Genomic DNA, 27,683 nt, shown 5'->3' on the forward strand with positions numbered 1-27,683 from the left:
TATATATTATTTAATTTTTTTCTTCACCCATTCGAGACCAATTGTACACCATGTGTGCAATGCATATGGGAGCCAAAATAAATGACTGCACACCGTGTGTGTAATGATCTTGAATTCCAATTATCAGTCCGTATGGAAGAAGCAGCTGTTAGAACAAGACTGGTTTAAAACAAAAATTATCCAAGAATTGTGTAAAAATAAAATTTGATGTTGGTTTCAATTTAGCTCCTAAAATAAGTGTTGTTTCTTCCAGGAAAATTCATTATCTTGTTATGATTTTTAAAAATTTATGGTTTTAATAGGTCTATATTCTTTTATTTCATTTTATCTATAGTTACATTCTTATCTTCATTACTGAACCTAAAATAAGGATTTCATGTTACCCAATTATTATTGGAATAAATGTTATTCAATTTAATGTGTTTTTATTTTATTTTATATTGAACATCTGGTGTGCAATTAGTTCCTCGTAATAAAAACATCCAGAGGAGCTATCTACACATACGGGATGCAATCATATTATTTGTACATAAGGAGTTATGTCTATTGCAATCAACTGGAGTCTATTGCAAACATGTTTTTTTTATAAAAATGGCCAATATAAAGAAAACAATTTTTTTTGGATTCTTGGGATGGACTCAAAATACGTGCTGTCTCAAATGGGTTAAGTATTGTACTTGATTGTTTTATATAAATTCTACAATTCTAGCATATAAACCATTACAGCCTCCACAATGTCTCAATAATTAAAACTGTAATAAACACATATATTATTTTCCATTTATCATTCTTTTATGTTGTTTTGGCACCAACTGATAGATGTTGCCATCAGACCTTTTTGGATGTACTTTCAGAATATATAAATAAATTAAATAAATATAAGGGTTCCATTCATTTCCATTAATTACGAGGATTATCATAGAAATTGAATATTTAGGATAGATGCACCATTAGTAGGCACTTAAACAATAATTTTTGAACTTTTTTAATATTATGATGTTCGTTTACTTTTCTTTTTAATGTTTTTTTTTTTTTAATTTGGTAAACCTCTTTCATAGGAAATTAGGACTTAATAAAAAATAAACAATCATTATTTTTTAAACTGAATAATTAGATATTAATAAATCTAATTATCCATTATAGTAGGATAAGATAACAGTCTTTTTAGAATAAAAATAAATAAAGATGATAAAAAGTAGTATGGAAAATAAGAAAGAAGTAAAATAAAAAATATATACAAGTAAATTTGATGTTAGTTATATAATGGCATGATACAGAAAAGTGGAGAATCTATGATAGGCTCCAATAACATTTCTAGAGATTTCGAGGCCATTTTCTTTTCAGATGCCTAGGAATATCAAATAATGAAGGAGAAGCCAAGTTATAAACAAGTGTTTGGGTGGTTAGAAAGTTTACTATGGAAGGATTGGTATCTGGTTCTGCCCTGATTAAGAACATATGGAACATTGAGGTCCTAATGGATGACATGATTTGTGACAAATTAAAGAGTATTAATTATTTTACAAAGGATTTTGGATTGTAAGGATTGGATACAAGAGGAATTCAATGGTTTATTGAAGTCCTAAAGCTCAACTCCGTAAGTCCAAATATACCATTTTATAGTCTTTTGTAATTAGTTGGAAGTTTAGACCGTTTATATAGTAAATGTTGTACGAGTCAGAAGTTAGTCTAAATTTTGTCCTAGGTAACAGATCTATTCAACAGGAATAGGTGGGGTATTATTAAAGGATACTATAGGGCAGGAAGACATAAAAGAGACTAGTAAATAATGAAAAAGTAAAATTAAAATAATGAGAAAACAATATCAAGCTCTTCATTATATCTGTTATATAGTTTCCTTTCTTACTTTTTACACTTGGTCCTGAAGAAGGTCTGAAATTCAGCCCAAAATATTGGCACAATAAAACAAGTATAACCACACACAAGTGTTCTTCATTCCTAATCACACACTTCTGACCATCTGCTCCTCATATTAAATATTACTAGTATGAACACCAAATATACGGTTTGATTAAAACAAAAAATACATATCTACATAATTTAAGGCATAAACATACAGCCACCTTCAAAAGACAAAATCTCCGAGAAAAAACAAAAAAACCAAAGGTGTGCTTCATCTCCCAGACCAACTTACCTATGAGTCAAATGTATAACATTTAAAAGTGACAGCTAGTCTAACATTCCTATCTGGCTTAGCAATATTGTCAAAAGCTTCTGAAACCATTAATATGTAGGTCTGTATATCTCTTCATTAAAGTCAATTTCCTTGTCAGAAAAATTACATTTTTAGTCTTCTAAACAGGTAAATACGTTTATTAACATTAATCTTCAGAGTTTAAATATTGTTTACTTTTCCATAACTCATATAATGCATCATGTATTTTCTCTGATTTGCTTATTTTTCTAATTTTTAGATGTTTCTTTTTCACTATCTAATTCTATTGATTTTTCCCTCTTTTTTTGACTTTTACTTACATCAATCAATTTGGAAGTTGAAACATAATTTAAAATCCAGAACTGGGAGAAAAACAATTCAATGACATTTAATAACAAGGAAGAGTATGTTGAAGCTAAGACCTGTCAAAAGATAAAATATTTACTATTCCACATACCTAATTTTATTTTCATTGCTGTTTTAACAAGGAACAGTATTAAAATAGAACTTTGTGTATTAGAATTAGTGGATTTCTATGAATTAAGAGCACCATGAAACTCTTTTTAATGCTTAAATTTAAGATAATTATACATAAACTTATCATAAACTGAAAATATAAAAACAAACTTAGGAATCAAGACATGTACTTATAAGAAGGTTAATGTTGTTGAATATTGAAGTAATTTTTATTAGACAATTAAAATGATTCTCCATGTTGTTACATAAAATACATCAACACAAAGATATGACTTTTGGTTTATAATTTAGTGTGTGAATATTAAACACGTTGACTCATAGCTACAAAATAGTTCATAGTACATAGTTCATGTTCTTGCTTAGTATACCAACAACAAGTTATTTCCAAGTAAAAATACGATACTTGTATTCAGCATCCTAGGACAGAATGCAAAGCATGGCAGTCAAAGTGTTATAAACTATAAAATACAGTTCAGTATTTCACCAATCCATTTTATAGTTATTGGATAGAAAACCATTGGTATGCATATATTATCAAGTTAGCTATACATATAAGGAGAAAAATAAAGACATTTCTAAATTTTTTTTCTTAAGCATATTACTTTGAATAATAATTATTTTATTGTAAAGAACTGGTGAGAATAGCAAGATTAATGTCACCACATCTTTTGGAGATTTATAAATAACAGGTATAAATTTTAATTAGTATCATTACATTATTTATGTTCTACTTCAAATCATAGCATTGTTTAAATACTACAATAACTTACTTCTAGATAAATAATCAGAACAGTCTTCTAAAATGTTGTTTTCTGATATTGGCTCAAGCTCCTGTAGGATTACTCGCTTTTTATGAGGGATGAAACTCTGAAATAGAGTTAAGTTATAAATTAATCATTGTACTGTAACTGAATTAAATATAATTGTTAAATCTAAAAAACTATATAGTTCACTTTAAAATGACTAAGAGACAAGAGTAAGACTAATTCTTTACTTGATCAGGAATGATCAAATAAACATTTAGGAACAGGATGGCTGACAAATCCAATCAAAGGAATTAATTATTAATGCTAATTAAAATATTTAGAACCTAAGAAAATAAAAAACTACAGTAGATATTAAATAAAGCTAATAGTAAAAACTACTGATGAATTTTCATGAGACAAAAAAGTAAATAAATTATTACATAAACAAATATATCTGACAAACTTAATAAAATAAAAACGCATACAACCAAATATTCTTGACTACATCAAAACAATAAAAGGGACTTCAATGTATAAGAGAAACAATAAAAACATAAACAGGTGAATAGTGCAAAATTGAATAATTTAGTTGCTTACTAACGTCTAGTTTTGATGGATCTTTTAAAGATTTTATAGAGGAACCGCAGTAAAGCTAAGAAAAAAGGGAAACCTTGGTGAAAAAAGAAAAAAAAAGTTACCAGAACTAGGATTTACACTACCTAAAAATAAAGATTCAAGCTGTTTTTACAGGATTAGAGATATGAGAGACAGGGCCCTTAAAAAGAGAGGGCAGCAAGATAAAATGAGAAGTGAGTGCATAAAAAATAAATTTCAACAAAGGACTGGGATTCATAAAGGAGATTTCTAATAGGAATGAAATTTCCTCTAATTCCATAATTTTCATTGACAAAATACAGAGACAAAATATTTCATCGTAAACGAAGAGAAATAGCATACTAATAAGTTTAGTTTAAAAAAATCACAACTCAAAGAGCTGAGAAAATGGTGTAGTGATATATAAAGTGTGTACTTTAAAAAAATAAAATAATAAATCAAAAGTAAGTAATGTATATGTGGTTAATACTTTAAAGTTCCACTCTGTACTTTTACTAATATTGAGTCAATAACATTTAAGACTAAGGTAAAAACTAAAGTAACACAATAATGATAAGTCTGTTATCAAACAGTAAATTAAGAAGAATCTGCACTTCTAAAATTTTAAATGTAAAATTAATATACGGAAAAACCAGATAACTATCATAAAAAACTTAAACAAGGTAAATCATAATTCAAACTTAAAGAATATACCTTTCTGTGATTAACTTCAGATGTTTCTGATTTCTCTGTTGCATTGCTCACCGTCTCAGCATTTTCATTTGGTTCGTTATCATCATCATCCCATTCCATTTTTTAACACTCAATGACACAATGAAACTAAATATTTTTACTTAAGGTAAGAACTCTTTTACAGGAAAAATCCTGTCTGATAAACCCTTAACGTACATTAACCCTTAACCGCCAAATTCAAAATTAAATCGACACTGAAGACGCTGCCATAGTGATCCTATAGAACCTAGAGAATACATAATAGTGAACGAACTAAAAAGATTTACTTTAAAAACAAATTATAAGTTTAAAATTATAAAAACTTTTTCAATTACCCATAGTTGGTTTCCTGGGCCATTCCTTTCAGCATACCTCCTCTGAAAATTTGTTTATACTACATAGCTTGACCTTTTTTTTTTTTTCAGTAAACACGCAAGGATAAATTCTCTTTTCTTAATTAATTAAAATAGTATAGTTGGGAGTCCGATGTTCTTTTCTCGATCCATTTCCGAATTAATTATTTGCAATTAAGAAAAAGGATAGAGGAGAAAATAGAAGTAAGACAATACATACCCATTTACCCAGGAGTACACCTTCAGTAGCATATAATACGCGGTGTGGCATGCATCTTCCAAAAGAACATATCGTATCTAACCAAAGACTGGAAACCAATTGACGATATGCTCCTAATGGTGAATATAAGGAATTAATACACTCAATACTCGATTCTTTGCTTATGAACCTAATGAAAATGCCAAAGCCACTGTGAATCATTTGCTGAATTATTCCAGATTGAGCTAGATGATAGTGAGGTTTACCTATCATTGTAGTGGACCTCTTTGAAAGAGTGGGCAATGTCACAAAAAAATGAGAGGGTTTTAAGAACAGAGAAAGAATACTGAAACTCTTGTCTTCCAGATGAAATGGTTATGGTTAACAGTTTCTACCCTCATAAGAAAATTCATAAATACAAGTCTACAAAAGCAAGTCTATCCTTGACTATTTCTTAACTTCTAGAAGGCAAATAAAAATTTAATAAATGTAACAACAGAAAGAGAACCATTCACTACTTGTTATTGACATGATTATTGCCAAGGTAAATCATATGAAACAATGAAGAAACTCTGAACCAACATTCTAAATTAAATTACCATAGTATATGAAAAATCAATATAAGAAAATGCTCTTAAATTGAACTTGCGCGATTGTTAACAGATAGAGGAAAGCTGGGAATCCTTCAGGAGCATAATTTTAGAGGTCTTAGAAGCGTCATGCAGAATAACCGGGTCATATCATGATTTCATTCATGATTCCGGGTCATTTCAGCATTTCATCTACCAAAAGAATAGCCAGGGAGTCTGTAGACGTAAAATTAGAAACCAAAAGGAAAACACTGAGATGTAAACAGTATCTCAACATCCACAGTCCGGGAACTATGTACACAAAATGTTATTTATTTCATATTATATATATTATAATTTTATATTATATATTTTTCAGTTTTATGTGATAAAATATCGTATGCCCAAATACCAATTTGGATATAAAAAAATTACTTTCCATGGGCCTGCAATGAAAAGTGGATTTCTGTTTCTGTTGGCTAGTATTAATTGTCAGTAGATCTTTGAAATATTCGGGGGACTGGATTACTTAAAGTGTTACCTTCATTTTGTTTAATTTGCCTCCTTCCCGTTGCTCACGATTCTGATGGACCTGTAAACCAGTTCTTAATTTTCATATAAATTTTACATACATATTATATATTAAAAAAAAAAAAATTACCACACTGGCAAAACAAGATGTATTAGTTTGCCAACTTATATACATTCCTTTCTGCATTTTGTATATATTCATTTATCTTTTCTAGGAGGTCAGAACAACGAAAGTATTATATATTATTGTATTTTGCATTTAAATGAAAATAAAGAGGTTTTGAAAATAAAAAATATACATTTGACTCCATTTTGCTTCCTTATTCTTACCCGACTTATCCTTTTGCTACTGTGACGACTTTTGTGGGCCTTTCCTGCTCGGCGGTAGAAAAAAACTTGTCTTATTTCATATTAAGGTTTGGGCGTGTAGAATGACAATGTCCAAGGGCCAAAAATGAAAAATGGAGGCCTATGATATGATTGCTGCTATGGTAAAGCCGCAGTAGTAAAAATGGCGGCCGGTTAAATAAAGATTCTAATTTCAAGAAAAATTACTTATTTATACTAAACAAAATAGTACTAGAAGTTCCCGTCTGAATATTAAAATTAATGGTCTACCATCACGTATCCGCTGGATCATCATGTAATCGCAGACGTATTCCAAATTTATTAGACACCAAAATTGTGTCATTTAGCGGGTACTTCCCACAGATTCGAGTCAAAATCCCACGATTTTGGGTACTAAAATGGTGCAATTTTATATTGTATGAAACGTATTGCATTCAGAGATAGTCTTAAAAAAGAATAGGCGTCTGCCAATAAATACCCGCTGAGTACGAATCGCAAATGCAACAGAAAATCCAACTTTTTTGTTCATAAAGAAGGAAACCTGCTCCGGGCCACAAAATTAATTATTTTATTTTTAGAAGTAATGTTTACTAAAACTTCTGTTCAGTTAACTTTTGCATTTAAATGAACGGTTTTGTATATATTTACATTATTATGGGAAATCCTTATGTCATGAACTAGCGCTGTGGAGGCGTGGCTAACTCCCCACTCCTTGGCTTCACAATTGCTTAGGCCGGGCACATACGTTCCAATATACCGGTGAGGTTTACCTACAGGTAACACATAGCTCACCTGAAAAGTATGTCGTAACGTGTGTGCCGGGTCTTACAACAGCGGGAATCATAGATGTCTGCGAGCCGCTATACAATAAATCGAAGAATCCGCGGCTTACCCCACTCCTGATTTGAAACAAAGGAGGTACCCTTGGAAGATTTAAACTCGATAATTAGGTTGCTTAATAGTGTATTATGAGACAATTTAATAATGTATTTACAGTTAAAGCCTCCTAGCAACAAACATGAATTAAGGTAACAATTGTGCTGCCTCGCCCTTCAAGAGACCACCAGTTGGGAATCACTGGCTTAAAAGGAGAAGAGTTCTATGACATCCCCTCATTGAAACACATGTTTTAAACCATCTATCAACAACAACGATATTTCAAAGAGATATGCTTTAGGTAATTCAATTAACAATATTAAGCTACAAATACATAAAACTTCGCTCACGTAAAATAAAATAATGAAAAGGTATTTAATATTTTTCTATATCTTAAAATAATTTTTATTTTTTATATAAAATAAAAAATACATTTATCAATCATCTGTCAAATTTATAAATAAATACAAAATATGTTATAAATGACACTTAACATTTATTTATAATACTACATTTAACCACACAACAGAAACAAGAAACCTACATACACTACACAATGTTTTCAAGAGAAATAATTAGACTTGCAAGAAAAAAAAATTATTTCCAAAAGCGGTACGTCACTGACATTTGCGGAGGTCAAAATATAAGGGTGAGTATTGTTTCATTTGCTATAGATGAATAGTTTAAATACAGTGTTCAATCAAACAGTAGGCGGTTTGTAAGCGCGGACGAAATAGCCCACCGAGGACTAGAGTAGTTGGAATCCAGACCAACTAGTTGAAGAACTAAGTTCTGTTTGAGGTTTAGGTTTTTTAAGATAAGGATTTTTTTCGTGCATTCATTATTTTTTTTCCACAGCTAAATAATTTCTCAGTTTTAATTTGATTAGAAACTAAATATTAGAAACAATTGGATAGAAAGATTAAAAGTGGTTCCCTTTCCACTATGGGCTAGAAAAGTCCAGTGCGGATTCATTTCCACGTGACAAATATTTGTCATGGAAGTAACATTACAACATGACACACTTGTATATACGGTAATCGTGAACCTTATCTCGATAACAGTTCTTAAAAACAGATGATTAAATACAATAAAAAATTTTAACCATAAAAATAACAAATAGGAAGCATACAAATTTATAAATTACATAAAAAGTTGGTGTGATAAGGTAATTAGCAAGGCTCGGATTTTTATGCAATTGCATATTTTGTTTGGATTAATTTTGTAAACCAATGATTGAAAATCTGTACGAATCCGTGCATGCAGAATCAATTAGCAAAGTTTTATTTTCCATATTAACCATAAATGGGTTATTCTCCAAATGTGATATGGTACTATACCTAAGGTATAGTACATTATGCCTGTACATCATGGGTAAAGGGAGGAGAAAGTTGCGCAGCCATGGTGGGGAGGGGAGCTATGGAGGGGGGAGGAGAATGCTCCCCCCTCCATAGCTATGCAGACTCCTCCCCTCCCAACAAGCAAACTCATTTTAGACGTACTATACCAAACTTATTCGAAAATTAAAATTGATTTTTCACATTTTAAAAATTTGTATTACCTTCAGGAAATGCTCACACGCTAACATAGCTTTCTTGATATCGATTTATAAAAAAAGTTTGTTCCTAGAGAGCCTACTTTTGAGGAATTTGAGAACACAAAATATGGAATTGATTAATATTGGCCAAGTAGGTCCATGAAAAGGTACCTATCATCAGCAATCAGTATAAATTTGGCTCTGTTTAAAAGTGGAAAATGCGATGGGAAATTTTGATTTTAGAAGAGAATACGTTTATTAAAATTATATTTCTAGCTCAAATAGCTTATAAATACGAAGTTAGGGAGCAAACAAAAAATTTTTAGCTGTCTTAATAGTGAATATTAATAGAAAATTAACCATTTGTCCCACAATTCCTATAATGGTCGCTCCCTAGCCCCATAAGAATTTTCATTAGGGCTAGCGAGTCACCACCTAGGGAGGGAAAAATCGTCAATTTTTAATTTATTTGTGCAAGAGAAGCTTCATAATATAAGAAAGATTAATATACATATATGTAAAAATGTTCAGAACTACTACGTCACTACGTAATATACAATATTTAAGTCTTACCTCAAATGATTTTATCGAGGACTAGGGAGAAAAATACATTCAGGTAATATATTACTACACCTTGACAAACGACTAACCTGGAATCCTCATACAAGACCGAAAAGACAGGAAACTGCACGCAGATTCCGACTATTACAGCACTTACTAGACAAACGGTCTAAGCTTCCAACACTTTACAAAAGACTGATCTACATGACTGTAATAAGGCCAATGTGGACATATGGAGTTGAGCTTTGGGGCTCCACTAAACCTTTGAATTCCTCTCGTATTCAATCCTTACAATCCAAAACCCTTAATAAAATCCTCAATGCTCCTTACTTTGTCACAAATAAAATCATATATAAAGACCTTAATGTTCCCTATGTAACCGATCTAGCCCGAACCAGATATCACTCCTTCCATTATAAGCTCCCTAATCACCCAAACCCACTTGTTTCTAACCTTGCTTCCTCTTCCATTCCTGGCAATCCTCCGAGGCGCCTGAAAAGAAGATGGTCTCGTGACTTTATAATGTAAAATGTTTTTAGAGTTCTACTACTGGGTAGTTTCTCTACATGCCGTATCATATCATTATGTCATCATAATGTGATCATATCAAATTTACTTGTTGTATTTTTTATACAGTTGTAAATATCAATAAATAAAAAAAAAAAAGGTAATATAACTCTATAACTCAAATAGCATCGAAATTTGAAAATGATTCATATACATATATTTACATATACATATATATTTGCATATTTGAACTATTTCAGTTGAAAAAAAAATGTAAATAATGTATTAAAATATAAAAGTAAAGACGAAATTCAAGATTACAATCTGGGTAGTGATTTCAATTTGATTACCAAGAGCAATAACATTGCTGTAAGATAGCATATTGATTAGTAATATGATTTGAATGGAATTATTTTAACTAAACTGTCTCAATTTTTTTTCTAAATGGTGATCTTAAAATGTTTTATATGTTTCGATCTAGAACCATCCCATCAAATTAATTAATGATTTATTCGCGAATATTTCGTGTTATATTACAATCTTAGGTTGAACAAGTTCATCACGGAAGGTACCCGATTCGCGGAGACAGTCCATTTCCTGGTAAAATTAGCTTTGAATACAAATTAATGTCTATATTTATTTTATTTTTTCATTTCTAGAAAGGTTTAGTTCTTGGAGTGTATGAAGAATGTGGATCGAGTGCCCTAAAACTGTCCGCAGCAGGAAATAAGTTCGATGTAGAATGTGGTGGACGAGTTTCAGAACTTATTAAAGGGTAAGAATAAAAGGATGGAAATTAGAAAGACTTGCGGTAATTAGGTTCTTCTTTCCCAGTTATTTATTTAGTTGCTACATACGCACTATTCCGTCCAGACCAGTTGTGATTCATAAACTTACACCATATACTGATTCACGTTTATGAGAATTTAGGCTACGATATCAACTATAAAGAATTTGTTGGTGAATTGTTCGTCTTTTCAACGAGCGCTGCGAGTGAAACTCTCTAATCATAACTCAAATAAAACTATTGCAATATAATAATTATAGGATATGTTATAGTCAACAGCTGACCTGGACGGAATGATTCCCGAGTAAAATTTGTTTTTAATTATTAGATATAAGATATATCAACTAAAATGTTGAATGAAATATGTTATCAAATTACATTCACACTTAATGTCTTTGAAACCATTTTGTTTATCTTACAGGTGAATGTTTTAATTTTCCTTCGCACACCATGAGATAATTTGATTTTAACTTAAGAGTTCAAGTCATTCCACTTTTTTAATCCTTTATGTTTCAAGAGTATTATTTTACTTTCTTTGTTTTATTTCGCTTCTATTTTCAAAAACAGAATGAATCCATCGGAGTAGATCCATGTGATTTTGAGAATGGGAAAGAAGTGTTAATAACGTATGGCTTGCCTCATTGTGTGCTAGCCTTCCAATTGCCGATGTTTAATTGGTTCATTCTATGTAATTAAAAAAAATAGCCAACTTCGACCTATTTGTGGATTTTTATTGATGTTGCATATACAAATTATTGAAACTGATATAGTAGCCCGGTGCCTTGTACATCTATACGAAACTCGAGACTTTTTTGAAACTAATACACTTTATTTATGTTTAAACGTGCAAATGCAAGAGCTTTCTGTATGGTGACACTCATAGACACATGGGTTGGATTATATCTGCCAAGAGCCTTAGCGTTCAGCGGAAAGCATCCGACTCCTATACCAAGTTTCATTATATTTTATATCACTAACAATCCATTAATATGTTCAACACGTTGATCGCCAGGTCAGATATCGGTGGCTAACAGTGTAATATATGGTTTCAAACTAAAAAATTTTCCTTATCTTTAATAATACTGATATTTACGTATTTTTTATATATTACAAGATTATTATATTAAAGCATTGGGTTTACAAGATTATTATATTAAGACAATGTGTTTTATTGAAGTACAGTAACACATAAAAATGGTTGTCCTTCGGAACCATCACAAAATGTGACAACTCATTTAGTCATTTTTCTTACCATTGATCTACCATATTGTGTAACTTTTTTCTTACATGATTTATAATATTTTCAGACTGCAGAGATTTTTCCAAGTATTTTTTGTAGTTTATGCCGTTGTTTTTTAGAAGTTAGTAGAAGTATCGCAACTGCCAGATGGAACATTTTCTTTCCATAAAGTTGTAAGATGTATTGTTATTTTTTCCAAGATTTCAGTAATTTTAATATTTTTCTTTGTGATATGTTTATATAAAATGTAACTATTTAGTACTGTAGTATTCAACAATAGATCAAAGGATTCTAGGAAGTAACTTTTCATGGACCTGCGTGATGGATTATTGTAGGCATTCATTTGGTTGGATAAGTTGACAGCTGCTTTTCCTGTGTTCTGATCGACCATAATTTCTGTTCTGATCGACTTTCAACAATCATCATTTGTGATGAATGATTTGTCTATAAAACTGGGATGTCTCTCTTATCTTTCCATTTTAAACTGTTTATTCCTTTCCATTGCAACAATTTCTCCCCGTTTTAATTTATTCGATGTCACTTGCAGCGGATTTCCTCTCAGATTTGCAGCTAGCGTTCCTACTAATGAATATTTGTATCGATCTATTTTTCCGCTAATCCAAAGTTGTAAACTTGTTGCTTGTAGTCGGAGTATAGCGTGTGTTCCTCATCGAATAAATCTCTGCAAAGAGACATTACAATTTCAGTGGGCGCAGCATTTTCTTTTTCTAAAAGCTTCCCAGTATATCCCTGAAGAACATACGTATACACCGGTCCATAGCACAACTTAAATATTTTGTTTCTAAATTTATGAATTTTTTTTTTTACCAATCCAGCTCCAGAGGGGGAATATCAAGATTCTCATGGGCGCAGAGAAATAAATTTTGACCGACCCAGGTGGGATTCGAACCTTCTAAACTAAGCTCTATGGGTTGTCCCGCAATACCCTTGTCCGAGCATGCTCAGCTACCAGGTCCTCCAAAGACCCTTTTGTTCTAAATATTGTTTAAACTTAATGCGGGATGAAAAAAGTCTTCTCCTCCGTCCACAAAAGATTGAAGGCTAAGTGAATTCTCCCGAACTATTGGGTCTCACAGATCCTAACAGGGCACGGGGAGAGTGGGATTTCCGAGGAAAGCTGTAGAGCTTTCGGACGGATGCGGATCCTCCTGGGTGGATCTACCGAACGGATGCAGAGGACAAGGGGCAGCCCCATCAGGTCCATCAACCGATGGAACCACCCAGTGTTATGAATATTATAAAAAAATAAAATTCTTGATAGTTGGGAGCAGTGGCATGCACATGCAGTGCCGCAGCCCGCATGCCAGAAATGGCAAGAAAGGGAAAAACAAAAACATAATGCGCACCCCGAAACAGAATCAAAGATTCATCAATATTGAACGAGTGGACGCAAATAAAATGTTTTTACAGTTTTATTTGTTACGGTTATATAACATAAAAAGTTCAAATTGTAGTGAGAACTAACAACACTGGCTTCGAAGTGAACACAAATAAACCATACCGACTCTATTTTTCAATGTCAATTCTTACGTCACTGACATAATTATTCTAAGTCCTTAAGTTTTCCATAAATATTTATTCTAAAAAATAAAATTCAATTCCTCTTTCGGTAATATTTCAACAATTTAATTAGTGATAATTCGATTACAAATCATCATGTTTTTGCCATACGAACTTAGTCCAAGTCGACGGATTTCATCCAGTGTTTGAGAAGATTAATAAAGCTGATGAGAGGAGAAAAATACTGCGCAAATTTAAAACTAAGTAAAATGTCATTTAAAAAAACTAGGATTATTATAACATTTTTACGAAAAATATTTTAATAGTTATCCGTAAATTGGATAAGCTGATACTTGATAATAAGGCAGTCAAAGTGCAATATATTCAATGAGGATGAGTTAATAGTAGAGAGACCGAATGCATAAAATCCATTCCTCAAGGACGTGGTCACTGAGCAGGTTAGTGCAAGGGGTCCCAGAGAGTTTGGATCTCTTTATAAAGATATGTTTTTTATCGGAGAGGAGGTTCTAACTGAAATCATTATTATTATTATGACTTCAATTTATTTTACAGATTGGATATGGGTCTAGGGAAGGTAAAAGTATTTAATAACCTTGGTACGGACTACTATGGAGTAGCTATTGCGGGGACTGGTCCAGACACAGCTGGTTATAATGAAAACGAAACATTGGACGAATGTAAAGAGAACATACGGATCAGTTCAGCAGTTGGAGCTCAAGCTCTCCAAGATGTGGTAAATATAACTTGTGCCAATATTTCAAGAAATGTATCTTAACTCTCTTATCGTTTATTAATAAAGTACAATCAGATCTGATCAACGGAAAATAATAATCTGATTCAACTTTTCCAACGTGGATTTCGTAAAGAGCGTTCTAGAGTAGATTACTAGGTCGCATTAGAGGTCTGAATCTAAGTAAAAATAAACAGCCTTTTAGATAAGAATAAAATTAGATAAATAAATTAAGCAAACAAAAGAGACAAATTTACAAAAAAACAATATAAAATAAATGCTGATCGACGAAAGGTTGATCCACTTCGATAGCTCAGTAGCTACATATACCGCTGTAGTGGTCCAAGGTTAGTGCAATGGCTCATAAATAGTCGAAATGTCCAACACTGGCACTTATTGAGGGGGTCTAGTTGTTTTTATGAATTATGGGAGGCGGTTAATTAACAACAACTCATATTGCACTTGAAAGCCAGTATTTATTTTTATTTATATTATTTTAATTGGAATTTAGTTATTTGAAATCAAAAATATGTATTTATATTTGTGTGTTATAATTAAGTAATCGAGACAGTTGCTAAGAGTTTATAACTGTTGCTAAGACGTCGCCTAGCAACAGGCCCCAATCAATCCCGGCTAATTAGTGGCCATGATAGTGTCTAAGCAGCTCTGTCTGTCCTTATAATTTAATAGTCTGGACATTTTTAGTGAGTTAACCGTCATTACAGTCCGGAACCAGACCTTTTCTGTGTTTCCACTTTAATATGAGTTACGGCTAATTAGTGGCCATGAACGATTGTAACCACCCCTGTCTGCGTTCATTTTGTGTTATTTATTGAACATTTTTGAGTGTTTTAGTCGATATTATTAGATAATAATATTAATAAATTAAATTAAACACTAATACTAATTAAATACTATTTACAATAAAATACAAATTAATTATAAAATATGGCGTTAATTAAAATAGATTTAGGTTAATTTTTCTAATAAGGTCGTCCTGCAGATTATCTCAAAGTAGCGTCATTCCAAAGTAACCTCAGACTGCGATACAACCCATGGAATACGTCAAATATGAAATAAATATTTTTTTTTATCTTTACAGATGTACCACTAATAAAGCAAATCAGGGATGTGATAAAATCTTTTGAAAGTTTTAACCCATTTGCACCATAAGTGCATAGGTGTGCGCATTTTGACTGGCAACTGTCACCAGAGCCCATGTATTAGAGAATTTCTCTTAAGCATTTATCACCAAACCGCATATTATACTCATGTATTTTTATTGATAAGAACGAATATTTCACTTTTCCGTGTGGTGAAAATGGGTTGTCTAAAGTAGGAATTAATGAATAAATGTTGCGAAACCTCAAGGTTCAAACAGATTGTAAATATCCTCAGGTTCACTGATAAGTCTGAGGCGTTACTTTGGGTACTTACTCTAACTCAGTTCTCTCTTACAATAAACTGCTTGGTGCTCAACCGACCTAGATGAGTTAAATCCATTACGAAATGTCACAATCTCTCAAGAGGAGATCATAACACAAAAAAAGACTATTCCAAACTTGTCGCTCTGTTTTTTAGCTCATTTATGAAATTTTTATAGTTATGTAATTCAAAAACGTCTGTGTCTATTCAATATCTGTGTAAAATTTTAACAAATCTGAGATGGAAAGGTTCACAATTGTGTTGAATTGACGTGGAGTGATCCATGTTTCTTTGAATCATTTTACTCCTTGCATGATTGACACAGGAGAGAAGGTCCCGTTAACTCGGGATAACTGGGACCTTTAATACCCAATGGCCAACAGGTCTTTCCAGAGGAAGAGAACTGGGGGTACTTACTGCACGTGTTCTTGTGTCAGTGTCAATGCAAGGTGTACTGATTTGTTGATATTTATGTAGTATACTGAACGGTGGACACCGGGAGAGCATTAATCCCCACTAGCTGTGCATTTTAGTTGGACTTTAATGAAGCAACCCTTCGGAATGTATGCCAGGAGACAACATAGAATATAGAATATTTTTATTCTACTACGAGGCAGAGTAACTAATGTAAGTGGGCATGGCATCAGACTCCTAACTTGGTTACCTAAGTTTGACTCCAGCGCACTTATACTTTACCTTTAAATTTTTGAAGTAATTTTAATGTTTTGCTTTAAAGTTTAATGGAACCCATGAAGTTTCCAAGTTTCATTTTTAATAGATAAAGAGCACAGTACTAAATATTGTGCTCTTATTTCTTATCTGCTCTTAAATAAAACTTGGGCTCATTGTCCTACTACTTAGCTAGCTAAATGAAAGCGACTATCAGTAACAAGTAACATTACAACTTTATATTATCTTAAACTCTCAGGGCTGTAAAGAAATACTGGTTGATGGATATACAAATGCCGAAGCAGCCGCAGAAGGTTCATCATTAGGGGTTTGGAGATACCAAGATCTCAAGTCCAGGGATCGTCACTTGACAGAACCTAATTTATCATTATTTGACGATCCAGATGCGTAAGTTGGTAAATCTTTACCTATTTTAGTTAAAATATTTTATTTAGGTAATATTCATATTTTTATCAATGGATAATTCTTTAAAACAATGAAAGCTGAATATTTTTATAGTATGAGGAATGAATATTTTAATGAAAACAACAAAGAATCGTTCCATGAGATCCGAAATATTGTTGCATTTCATATTAAAAAAAATCACTTGATTTGAGTTTATACTGTTTTATAGTCAGGAGCCCGGTGAATAAAACCTAGTTCATAAAACATAATGATTCGCAGAAAACAGTTTTGTTCTACGTCTAGCCATAGTCGTTCAGGTTGTGACAAATTTAACAACGGAGAAGGCGAATGAAACCAAATTTTTAAAAAAATTATTTATAATTATAGCTGTGCTTAGTTATTACAACGATTTGTTTAAACAAAAAAACAAAAATCGCTGGGTACTCCCATATCTACGATCCTTTTATTTTCCTTAGCTCTGTTCACAAATTATTTCTTATAAAATTGTCCGTAGAAAGACTATTTAATATATAATAAGTAAATTTGATGAGATAGACTATTAAAGCGAAGAGTGAAATACGTTTCCCTTCATTATTACTTATTGATTATTCTTTGTATTGAATACTCTCTTTTTTTATGTACTGTATAAAGTTTTAATATAGATAATTTTATGTAATAATTCCTTGATGATAGTTCTAAATAAATTAAATACAGTTGTTAATCATGTTTTAATCTGAAACACTAGAGATGGTTGGCAAAGTGGTTTATGGAAAGCCGATGCTCAAAATATAGTTCGAAAACTTGAAGAGACTCCTGCAAACTTAATGTTTCCCTCTGCATTTGCCGAGGTATTATAAATTAGTAATATCATATGAAAATTGCATCATAATTATTTTTCTCATTTTATTTTAACAAATGATTTTCAGGCAGCCATAGATATCTTATGTCCATGTGGAGTACATGTTGAAGTAAGAGATAAAGATTGGCTCACTGATAAAAACATGACTGCTTTCCTGGCGATGTCAAGATCTTCCTGTAATCCAGCCATGTTGTTAGAGTGCTCTTATTGTGGTGGTGGTGAGACTGATAAACCGGTAATTTTGACAGGTTTGTGTTTTTTTTCCCCATTTTAGCCAATAATATTGGAAAAAAATGTTCAGCAATGAACTTTGTGAACTACCTATTGCATTATTCTTTCAGGAAAAGGCGTTACTTTTGATTCCGGTGGTTTTTGCCTAAAACCTCACAAAGGTTTTGAAGAACATCGAGCAGATATGGCAGGAGCTGCTGTTATTGTTGGAGTTCTGAAGGCTATGGCAAGGCTTCAAGTGCCTATGAACGTTAATGGTATAATATTCTATAATATAATCTAACGATTCATTTTAATGAACTGAGACTATCTTGCGCTAATTTTTATATATTTTATTTCCTTAAGTTAACGGAACAGAAATGCTCAAGATGAAAATGTTTGCTTAGTTTGGAGGAGATTATATTTGATATAGAAGTGGTTGCGTTTGATTTGAAATGAAGTTTTGATATTATATGCATTAAGTTATTATTTTTTTAAATATTGAATATAGTAATTATTAATCAATGGTTTTACAGCTCTGATACCCTTGATGGAGAATATGCCTGGAAATATGGCAATGAAGCCAGGCGATGTTATAGTATCATTAAATGGTAAAACCATTCGAATCGAAAACACTGATCATGAAGGAAGGGTGATACTTGCTGACTGCCTCACATTAAGTAACCAATACAATCCTTGTCTCGTAGTTAATATAGCTACACTTACAGGTAAAGTGTTTGTTTTACTATGTTTCTATCAAAGTTTATGTTTGTTCAATTAAATAGAATATAATTAATTTTTTATATAAAAATAACTAATCATATTGTTAGAATAGTTTATGACCTTCACACTTAGGGACGAAGTGTGATGGTCATAAAGCCAGATTTATTTTTATTAAGAGTTAGTCAAAAACTAAAATTGTAGAATATTGAAAATATAGGGAGGATGAGAAACGTTAATGATTTGATAGGTATGAACCAAGGGAAGAATATTTTCAATTGGAGCACAAGATAGAAGACCTGATACATCAAAAAATAGGGGATGTTTTGGCTGAGAGTTAGAGTAAATGTTGAAATGTGTTTTCCAATAAAAAAAACCATTGGTTAAAACATTTCAATATGCTTTAAACAGAAAATACATGAGACCATGGCTTAGATTTTGGAACTATGTACAATTTCCAAAATCTAAATTTTAGAAAAAAAAATTTAAAAATACCAATGTATCCGAATGGTGGCCATGATTATAAAATCGTACATGGTACAACTTGGACCAGATTTGCTTGCAAATAAAATTTAATAATAAAATAACAAACCTAAATTCTTATCTGAGAAAACTGCTCAAGTTATTTCAACATAACTTTTTTAGCTTTTTGTAGAATCCCAAAGAATGTTTTAAGCAATATTAACCTATCACAAAACAAAATGGCGGGGATCAAAAAGCCGTGTATTTTGTCCATTCTTCATAGAAAACGGTTAAAGTAATTTAAACCAAACTTCTTTTTGCTTAGCCAATATATGAAATGTTATACCCACATGAAATATTTTATTTTGCAGACAATTATTTTCTATTTCACTGTTGCCATTAGAGTTCAGGAGCCCTACAGGGTTCACCCAACCTCATAAAGTGGGTACCATTAATTGGAGATAAATCAGACGATTGAGCGTGATTCTGAATAAATCACCTCCTTGCATAACCGTTGATCTAGTAACAGTACTTCCTTACAAAGTACTGAACTCCTGACTCTTTATGTGTTGTAGTGGCACAGATTTATTTATTATATAATGTATAAGCAATATTTATAAAAGTCTTTGTATGTAACATGAAAAATATTTTACGTACGACACTTTTTAGTTATTATTTAAAAAATATTAAATCAAGTTATTATTTTGGAATTCAATGTATTTATATTCTGTTATGAAAAGTAAGTCGGTTGTTTTAGCTTAATGAATAGTGGAATATACCGTCTATTTCCATTCACGGGAGGCGACCAGGAGACACCAAATGGGCAGTTTTTTTTACTTTCACTTACCTATATATACAATATATAGTAAGGGGAAGTATTGCATTAGTGCAAGATTTTGAATGCGAGTTTTCGACGAAAATACACGTTTTGAGGTCCTCTATCCTAGTCCCGCATGATGAAGTGTGCCTGAACAACATATTTAAGGCGGTAGTGTGCCTGTATGTGACTTAATTTTGAATAAATTCAACAGACCGGAACTGCTACTTTATAGAATAGATTTTTCAAATTGTTTTGATTGATGTGAAAAATCGATTTTTTTGATTATGCTCGACATGTGAATCAACAATTAAATGGTGTTTAGTACCAGTTAGATCTTACCCTCATTGAAATAGTCAGAGAGGGCTTAAATGAGGAATATTTAAAAAATCTTCCTCTTGAGTACTTTTAATGTTGTTTATCAGTCAAAATTGGATAGTTTTTGATTTTATCTAGGAATAAATAAAAAAACAATGAATAAATAATATAAAATTTAAATAATTTATGAATAACTAATGAAAAAAACAAAACAACCGATTCGAACGGGAATAGTCGAAACCATCTGATCTTCCCCGATTGCATTATGACTTCGTTATCTTTTGTTGAACTGTTGTGTTGTTGGCCGGAATAAAATTTATATCCGCATTCTTACATCGAGGAATCCTGAACTACTTCGAATTTTTGTATCAGTGAGACTCTAGGACTTCCTTCATTGATGGGCTTTGAGTTCCTCTCTGAACACCTCATTCTAAATGCTGTATCCCCTTGTTTGCCGTCAAAACTACATTTCTGCAATTATGAATGCTGTTCTATATCTTTGTTATCAAGCTTTCAGCATCTTTCTTTCAACAAAATCCAGCTAGGAAAAGCTCCAGGACCAGATGGCATAGCTCCGGACTTTATGAAATATGGTGGAAATGAAATGATTAATACCTTCATACCTTAAATACCTTCAAATGTTGAACAGAAGATATGGGACCTTAAGTTGCTGCCACAAGAATGGGGAAACAACATCATAATCCCAATTCATGCCTATTCTCGTGAGTGTACAAAACATACACTAGGATATTAGAGCAGCAACTGTGGAGTATTATGGAACAGGATAATGTAGAAGAGCAGGCGGCTTTCAGACATGGAAGACAGACCCAGGACCACAGTTTTCCCTCGAGAATGGTAGTAGAGAAAACGGGGGACGGGGACGGGGAAAGGCAGTCTATTTGGCGTTCCGTGATCTGAGGGTGGCCTTTGACTCAGTCCAGAGGCAGGAAATATAGGACACACTAATAACTCGAAGAGTGCCAGCAAATTTGGTGAGTACAATCAGTTTACCTAGATTCAATGGACATTGTAACACTTAATGGTCAGACATCGCGGCCTTTCCACTTTTATAAGGAAGTAAAGCAGGGAGACAGCCTAAGCCCACTACTATTTTCCCTCCTTATGGATGAGATATGGAAGGCGTGTAAAATGATGAGATGCCCAAGATTACTAATAGGTTTTTGGAACCAAGTGTAATACCAGTACTACTCTTACTCCACTATTGGCTCAAGCGATGATTTCGTACTAATAGCTGACTTTGAAGATGCCTTTCAGGCATCTTTGGATGAATGGAATGAGGAACTAAAGATAAAAGATTTACAAATAAACCCTATAAAAACTAAAATCATGTGTGTGGGAAGAGAAAATTTAGAGCCTAGGATGTTGTGTAATGGTGAATCCATTGATCTTACCAATACTTAAAGTATGAAGGGACCATAATAAGTAAAAATGGTAAAATAGACCAGGAGGTTCTAAATTGAGTGAAGAAGGCTAATGGAGTGTACCATCAGATTTCCAAAACTGTTATAGGTAAGCAAGAAGTAAGTAGAAATGCCAAAATTTGGATATTTAAATCCGTGATCCTCCCAGTCCTCCTGTATGGATCAAAAAGCTGGATAGCCTTTCACAAACACGTAAGTAGAATAACATAAACAGAAATGAGATTCCTCCAAAGAATAGTTGACAAGAACAGGAGGAATAGTTGACAAGAACAGGAGGAATAGTTGACATGAACTGTGTCAGAAATGAATGAATTCGGGAGGATCTGGTTGAGAAATCAGTGTGCAAGACTATAGAACAGTGGTAACTAAAATGGTATGGATACATCTCTAGAATGGACAATACCAGATGGTATTTGGAAGCTAGGCTAGAAGGAAGACGGCCTCGTGGCAGACCCAGGTGCATGTACTCTGATTACATTGGAAAACTAGGGGCAGCAAAAAAGACATACCATACAGGAGATGAGAAGACTAGCCAGGGACAGAGACCAGTGGGCTAGATGGACTGAGACTGCAACTTCATGCTTGACAGCACACAAGATTTGGAGGAAGAAGAAGAAGCATATTTCTTAATGAAAATTTTACAGATTTGGTGAGATAAGCAGAAAGTTATGTAAAAGAATTAAGAAATGGACTTGAGCTAAAATAGCATTATACATTTAAATTTTAAAGTCAGATTATGAATGGTGGATGAATCATCCTATGCATTTGTGCTATGATTTTTACATTTTTTCTTAAGATCATTGCTAATTAAAATAGATTATTATTATTTATTTTTGATGTAAATATCTCATTAAATATTTAATGAAATGAGCATGCAATATTGAATGGATGATCATTAAATTCATTCTTTAAATTGAATAAACTAACTATTAAATTTATGGAAATAATTAAATTAATTTTAGCTGCAGTAAGAGCGGCCCTCGGATCCTCTGCATCTGCAGCTTTTAGTACATCAGAGGTGGTGTGGAGAGAACTATCGAGAGCAGGGGCTGAAACAGGTGATAGAGTTTGGAGGTTTCCAGCTTGGAAAATGTTCACAACTAAAGTTACTGGTAATGTATTGATTTCATTGTTTTAAAAATGCAATTTAGTATTGTGATTGTATGTTCACATGTTCTTGTACTACTTTATTCATCTGTGTAGTGAAGTTAGTCTTGGATGGTGTTGCCTAAGACCATTGGTTCTTATCTAATATAATTTATCTCCTTCCTAGTATGGCTCTTTCTCTTGCTGCCCCTGTTTTTGGAGTGAACTACTTGAATGTCAGACTAGAATAGTTTTGAGCTTGAGGTCTCCCTCATCCTAGTTTAGCTTCATTCACTGCTAAATTTTTGATTTCATGACTTCATCCAGACACAACTGGTACCTTTTTTTAAATCACACATTTGTCCTAGTTTATCCTATGAAGAAATCAAAATGCAAAGTATAAATTATTGAAGAAAGAAATATTAAGTTTTTACTAACTGGTTGCCCATTTTGTATCCATTTTATGGATAAAGGTCTAAATAATGTATGATATAATTCATTTAATAATTTCAATTTCTATTTTAATGCTCTTAAAATATGTTTAGTATGTAATTTTTTTAACCAAAACTGGCTGAAAATTACTAATATAATTTATTTTACAAGATTGGGTTGGTGTTGATGTTCATAACGTTGGTGCTGGAAGAGGTGGAGATCCTTGCCTAGGAGCAGCATTTCTACTGGTAATCTTTCAACTCTCATTTTCATATTTTATGAGTATTATCCTTTTGTTTTTCATATTTAATCAAAATGGAGCTATTAAAAACATTCGTCTAGAAAAAAATAAAATAGTTTAACAATAACCAAATAAAATTAAATTAATATTGATATATACTTTGAACGAAGTGACTACATAAAATATTTTGGAATTTATTTTGATATAAACCTAAAATTGGATCAAAATTCACCAGAAATAACAAAACTAGCTCGAAGAATTATTTACTTATTTATAAGATTGAAAAATACCTTTAAAAAATAATAATAAGAACAGTTTATTTCGCGTTAGCTCAATCCGTCTTCTAGTATGAGATATTGGTATAGCGTGCTGCACTTTAAAAAGCATTTAATCTGATGATCAATACTAAAAAAAAAAAAAAAAAAAAAAAAAAGAAAAGGAAATTTTACAAAACCACTTTTCCCGGAACTAAAAACACTGAATTTAGAATAGTTGTTTACAAAACCAACAGCGTAAAAATATTGAAAGACAGTAAATAGGAAAAGTGTCAAACTTCAGTAACCACTCACTTAAGTGATAAATATAATCTCCAATATATTGTAATATGGTCTTTTTGAGTAAATAGTATATTTCGATGTATTAAGGGTTTTTAACATGTTTTATTTTATGTATCATATTAATATTGTTCATTGGTTTTGTTGAACAACAAAGCAAGCTAACCAATTTTCATTGTCCATGTAATAAATTCGTGATTCAAAACAAAACCATGATGGAGGTACGTATCCTTCAGTCAAAAAGTCCGTGGAATCAAGGCCATGTTGAGCAGATTCAAATATCATAAAAACTCTTCCCATCATAATTGAAAATACAGTAAATTTAAGAAAAAATAGAAGTCAAGAAATAGTGCTAAAGAATAATATTCAGAAAGTAAATCATTTGCAAAAATCCCTAACTGTTGTGCAATAATCGATATTTACATGGAACATCGAGAAAGGTTTTGGTTTTTGGGATTCATTCGTTGTTTGGGCGCGAAGGAGAAATGATGTCTCCAGGATGAGGAGGTCCTCATCAATTTCTGTCCAGCAAGAGTGGACAGTTTGAAAAAGGAAGACAACCAGTTGTCACCCAAGAAGAATAAAGATTCTGAGTTTGGATTGCCTGGTGAGAGGACGTCCGTCGGCTGGAAGCAGGAAAGATTGGAAGCCATTGTTGTGAGAGAGACATAACTTTTTGGAAGGACTAGAAGCCATTTTGACGGTAGGAAATAGCGTTATAGAAAAGAAGATACCAAGAATCATCAAAAGAAGATTGTGAAATTGGTTAGTTTTGTTATACCTAAATTTAAATACCTGTGTAAAATAGATATTAATTTAATTAAGTGTGAATAGTAAAAGTGTCTGTTTCTGATTGCCTAGCAACCCGCCCTGAGATTAAGAGTCTTTTATATTATAAAATTTAAATAAAATACTATCATCTATTTAATATTAAAGTTTTTAATTTGAACCCAAACTATCTTTTAAGATATGAGAATTTAAGTTAAAAAAAATATAAAATTCCATTCATTTTATTTTAATAAATTTTTGATTATTACAATGATACAGACATGTGGAGAATCTACCATTTGATAGAACTCCAATAACATTTCAAGAGGAGAGGATCTCGTGGCCATTTTCTTTTCAGATGCTTAGAAGGATTATCAGGTAATCAAGAAAAGCCAGGTTAGAAACAAGTTGGTTTGGGAAGTCAGAAAGTTTATCATGGAAGGATTGGTATCTGGTTCTGACCAAAACGGCAACATTTGTAACATAGAGAATTTTATGAAGGATTTTGAATTGTAAGGATTGAATTCGAGGAGTTTGATGGTTAAGTAGAGCCCCAAAGCTCAACTCCATAAGTTCAGATAGGCCTCATTATGGTCATATAAATGAGTCCTTTGCAATTAGTCGAAAGTTTAGACCATTTGTCTAGAATCTCTAAAATATAAAGACAAATACTATTTTAATGCAATGAAATTACTATTATATTGGTGTAATATTGTTCAATGACCTACTATATGATTGAAAAAAAGATCATAAAAACAGTTTCAAAAAACACCTTAGAGAATAACTTTTAAACAAATAGATAATTATGGAAGTTAAAATAACTTTTTAGATGTAAAAAGAACACTATAGGAAAGTATATGTCTACAATCTATCTATTAAAAAACATAAATTATCAAACCTTCTATGTACAACCAAAAAGTATCTAACTCATAGTTTTCATCAAATTACAGAATAGATTGACCAGAATTCAACTTATACTCTTGCTGGAGTTTCACTCATTAGAGGGTAGTAGTTTCATGTAAAATGAACAACTGAATGTAATTCGAAAACTAAGTCTTATCATGTAATATTGTGATAAAATACTTTAGTTTTAACAGAAAAAAAAATTTCTTACTTTGTATTTTCATTACAGGAGTTTGCACCACCTGTGGACTTTCTCCATTTGGATATAACGGGTACAGGGATGTTAGCAAGTGGAGCTTGTGGAAATGCCCCATATTACCGGAAAGGTTCCATGACAGGGCGCCCCACTAGAGCCCTTTTGCAATTTCTTATGCAAATGGCTTGTCCGCTTGATAGGCCAACAACATGCTAAAATACTTGTTCATATTATGTCAATAAAAGTGGTGTACAAAGTAAAGTGACTGATGCAAATACTAAAAATGTATATATATTTTTTGTGATAAAAATTTTTTAATAAAAAATATATATGTATATATATATTTTTTTTATTTTCCCTTCAAACCCTAAATTTATGGTAGGGTTTTGTTTGTATCTATACATTTCATAGATCTCATAATCATAAATAGCCACATTATCTCTTTTAATTTTGGAAAGCTTAGGTCCTTAGATTATCTTTGAACTGGTTAGTAAGTTTTTAATTCATACAATACAGCAATAATTTTTATTTATATTTATTTTTAAGATGCAGCCCTAGTAAGTTTTTCAAATATACTCCATTTTGGTCAAAGTTTTGGTTTAATGTACATGTTCAAGACCTTTTTCATTCCATTAGAAATAAGTGTAAACTACAATATTTTTTATATTGTTGCTTTCACGACCCAGTATTAACTAAATATATTTTCCTATATAGTTCCTTCATATATAGTTTCCACATATATGAAAATGCGATAAACATTGATCAAAGTATTTAACGAGTAGCTTTAGAAGTGTTGTAATCAAATTAATATTAGACAATATAAGCATACTAACAAGTTAGGGTTTAAAAATAGGTAAATTGTTGTTCTATGTACTTTTATAAAGGTTTATTTAGACAAAAAGATGTAAAGAGAAATTGGTCAAGCCCAAATAGAGTAATTATTGTGATTCTGGATTAATTGATTGGTCTTTCAAGAATTTAATAACACTTTTGATACCAGATTTAAACATATACTTGCTAGAACTGTTGAACAATTAAAATTTTCAACTATGGAAATTTTAATTATTAATTGTGAATGAGATGACAATGAAAATAAACATCATTAATTATATTTTAAAAATAAAAATATTCAATGGAATGTTTGTGCAATCTTGGACATTAATATGGCCGCCATTAATGTATAATAATACTATATAAATACCAAATATCACTAGTACTATTAAGAGAGAGAATTATACATCATGGAATTCAACGAAATATAAATTTATATATAACAAAAAATTTTCCTTGGTACAACAAAACCCAGAAAACGTTATATAGAAAAAATTCCTATCAACCATCTACAATCCTAACAGTCTTTTCCGATAAGATAATAGATATATTTATCTTTTTCGATTTTTCATTATTTGCTAAGAGGTTTATAGGTACCAATAAAATGGAGATTGGACTCATCTTACTTATGAATCTTTACTCTGAAAGGTAATAACACCAGAAGTTTCTGGCCAGCTTATTTATTGATTCCATAAACTTAAAGCAAACAAATCTAATCTACTTAAAAAAATTAATACATTGTTATTTTGGAAGGGAGAAAGATAAAAAAAAAAGGTAATTTCAAAATGAATTTTATTTCGTACAATTACTGATCCTTATATATAAGAAATAAATACCAAA

At 31.7% G+C, this 27,683-nt stretch overlaps 2 protein-coding genes across 3 annotated transcripts in view; one reads left to right on the forward strand and one right to left on the reverse strand.

Annotated features, from left to right (window-relative positions):
• LOC106682420 (golgin subfamily B member 1) overlaps positions 1-5,734 on the reverse strand; it is a 38,674-nt gene extending 32,940 nt beyond the window's left edge. The window contains exons 1-4 of the mRNA XM_067045377.1: positions 5,544-5,734; positions 5,061-5,467; positions 4,708-4,972; positions 3,424-3,520 (exon numbers count right to left, since the gene is read on the reverse strand). Of these exons, the coding sequence (XP_066901478.1) occupies positions 3,424-3,520; positions 4,708-4,806 (196 nt within the window). The 5' untranslated portion in view covers positions 4,807-4,972; positions 5,061-5,467; positions 5,544-5,734. The remainder of the gene's footprint in view (positions 1-3,423; positions 3,521-4,707; positions 4,973-5,060; positions 5,468-5,543) is intronic.
• Positions 5,735-8,063: 2,329 nt separating this feature from the next.
• Positions 8,064-26,353, forward strand: LOC106682444 (cytosol aminopeptidase). 2 transcript variants are annotated; one of them, XM_014423297.2, is made up of 11 exons: positions 8,064-8,250; positions 10,866-10,981; positions 14,328-14,508; positions 16,859-17,007; positions 17,750-17,852; positions 17,931-18,111; positions 18,205-18,351; positions 18,610-18,801; positions 22,795-22,944; positions 23,522-23,598; positions 26,046-26,353. In XM_014423297.2, the coding sequence occupies exons 1-11, from the start codon at positions 8,158-8,160 to the stop codon at positions 26,226-26,228; spliced, it is 1,572 nt and encodes a 523-aa protein (XP_014278783.1). In that variant the 5' UTR covers positions 8,064-8,157; the 3' UTR covers positions 26,229-26,353. The 2 variants fall into 2 exon arrangements, with proteins under 2 accessions (XP_014278783.1, XP_014278784.1); XM_014423298.2 differs by lacking the exon at positions 8,064-8,250 and having other exon boundaries at positions 10,878-11,017.
• Positions 26,354-27,683: the final 1,330 nt, after the last annotated feature.

This window comes from Halyomorpha halys, unplaced genomic scaffold (genome assembly GCF_000696795.3).
Source record: "Halyomorpha halys isolate HHAL.00 unplaced genomic scaffold, Hhal_1.1 Scaffold413.1, whole genome shotgun sequence".
NCBI lineage: Eukaryota > Metazoa > Arthropoda > Insecta > Hemiptera > Pentatomidae > Halyomorpha > Halyomorpha halys.

Excerpts from the sequence above, each read along its gene's own strand:
- LOC106682444 (XM_014423297.2), top strand. The coding sequence starts at position 8,158 with ATGTTTTCAAGAGAAATAATTAGACTTGCAAGAAAAAAAAATTATTTC. Across the intron at positions 18,112-18,204 it reads TAAACCGGTAATTTTGACAG|GAAAAGGCGTTACTTTTGAT; the intron begins GTTTGTGTTTTT and ends TTATTCTTTCAG. Across the intron at positions 23,599-26,045 it reads TAGGAGCAGCATTTCTACTG|GAGTTTGCACCACCTGTGGA; the intron begins GTAATCTTTCAA and ends TTTTCATTACAG.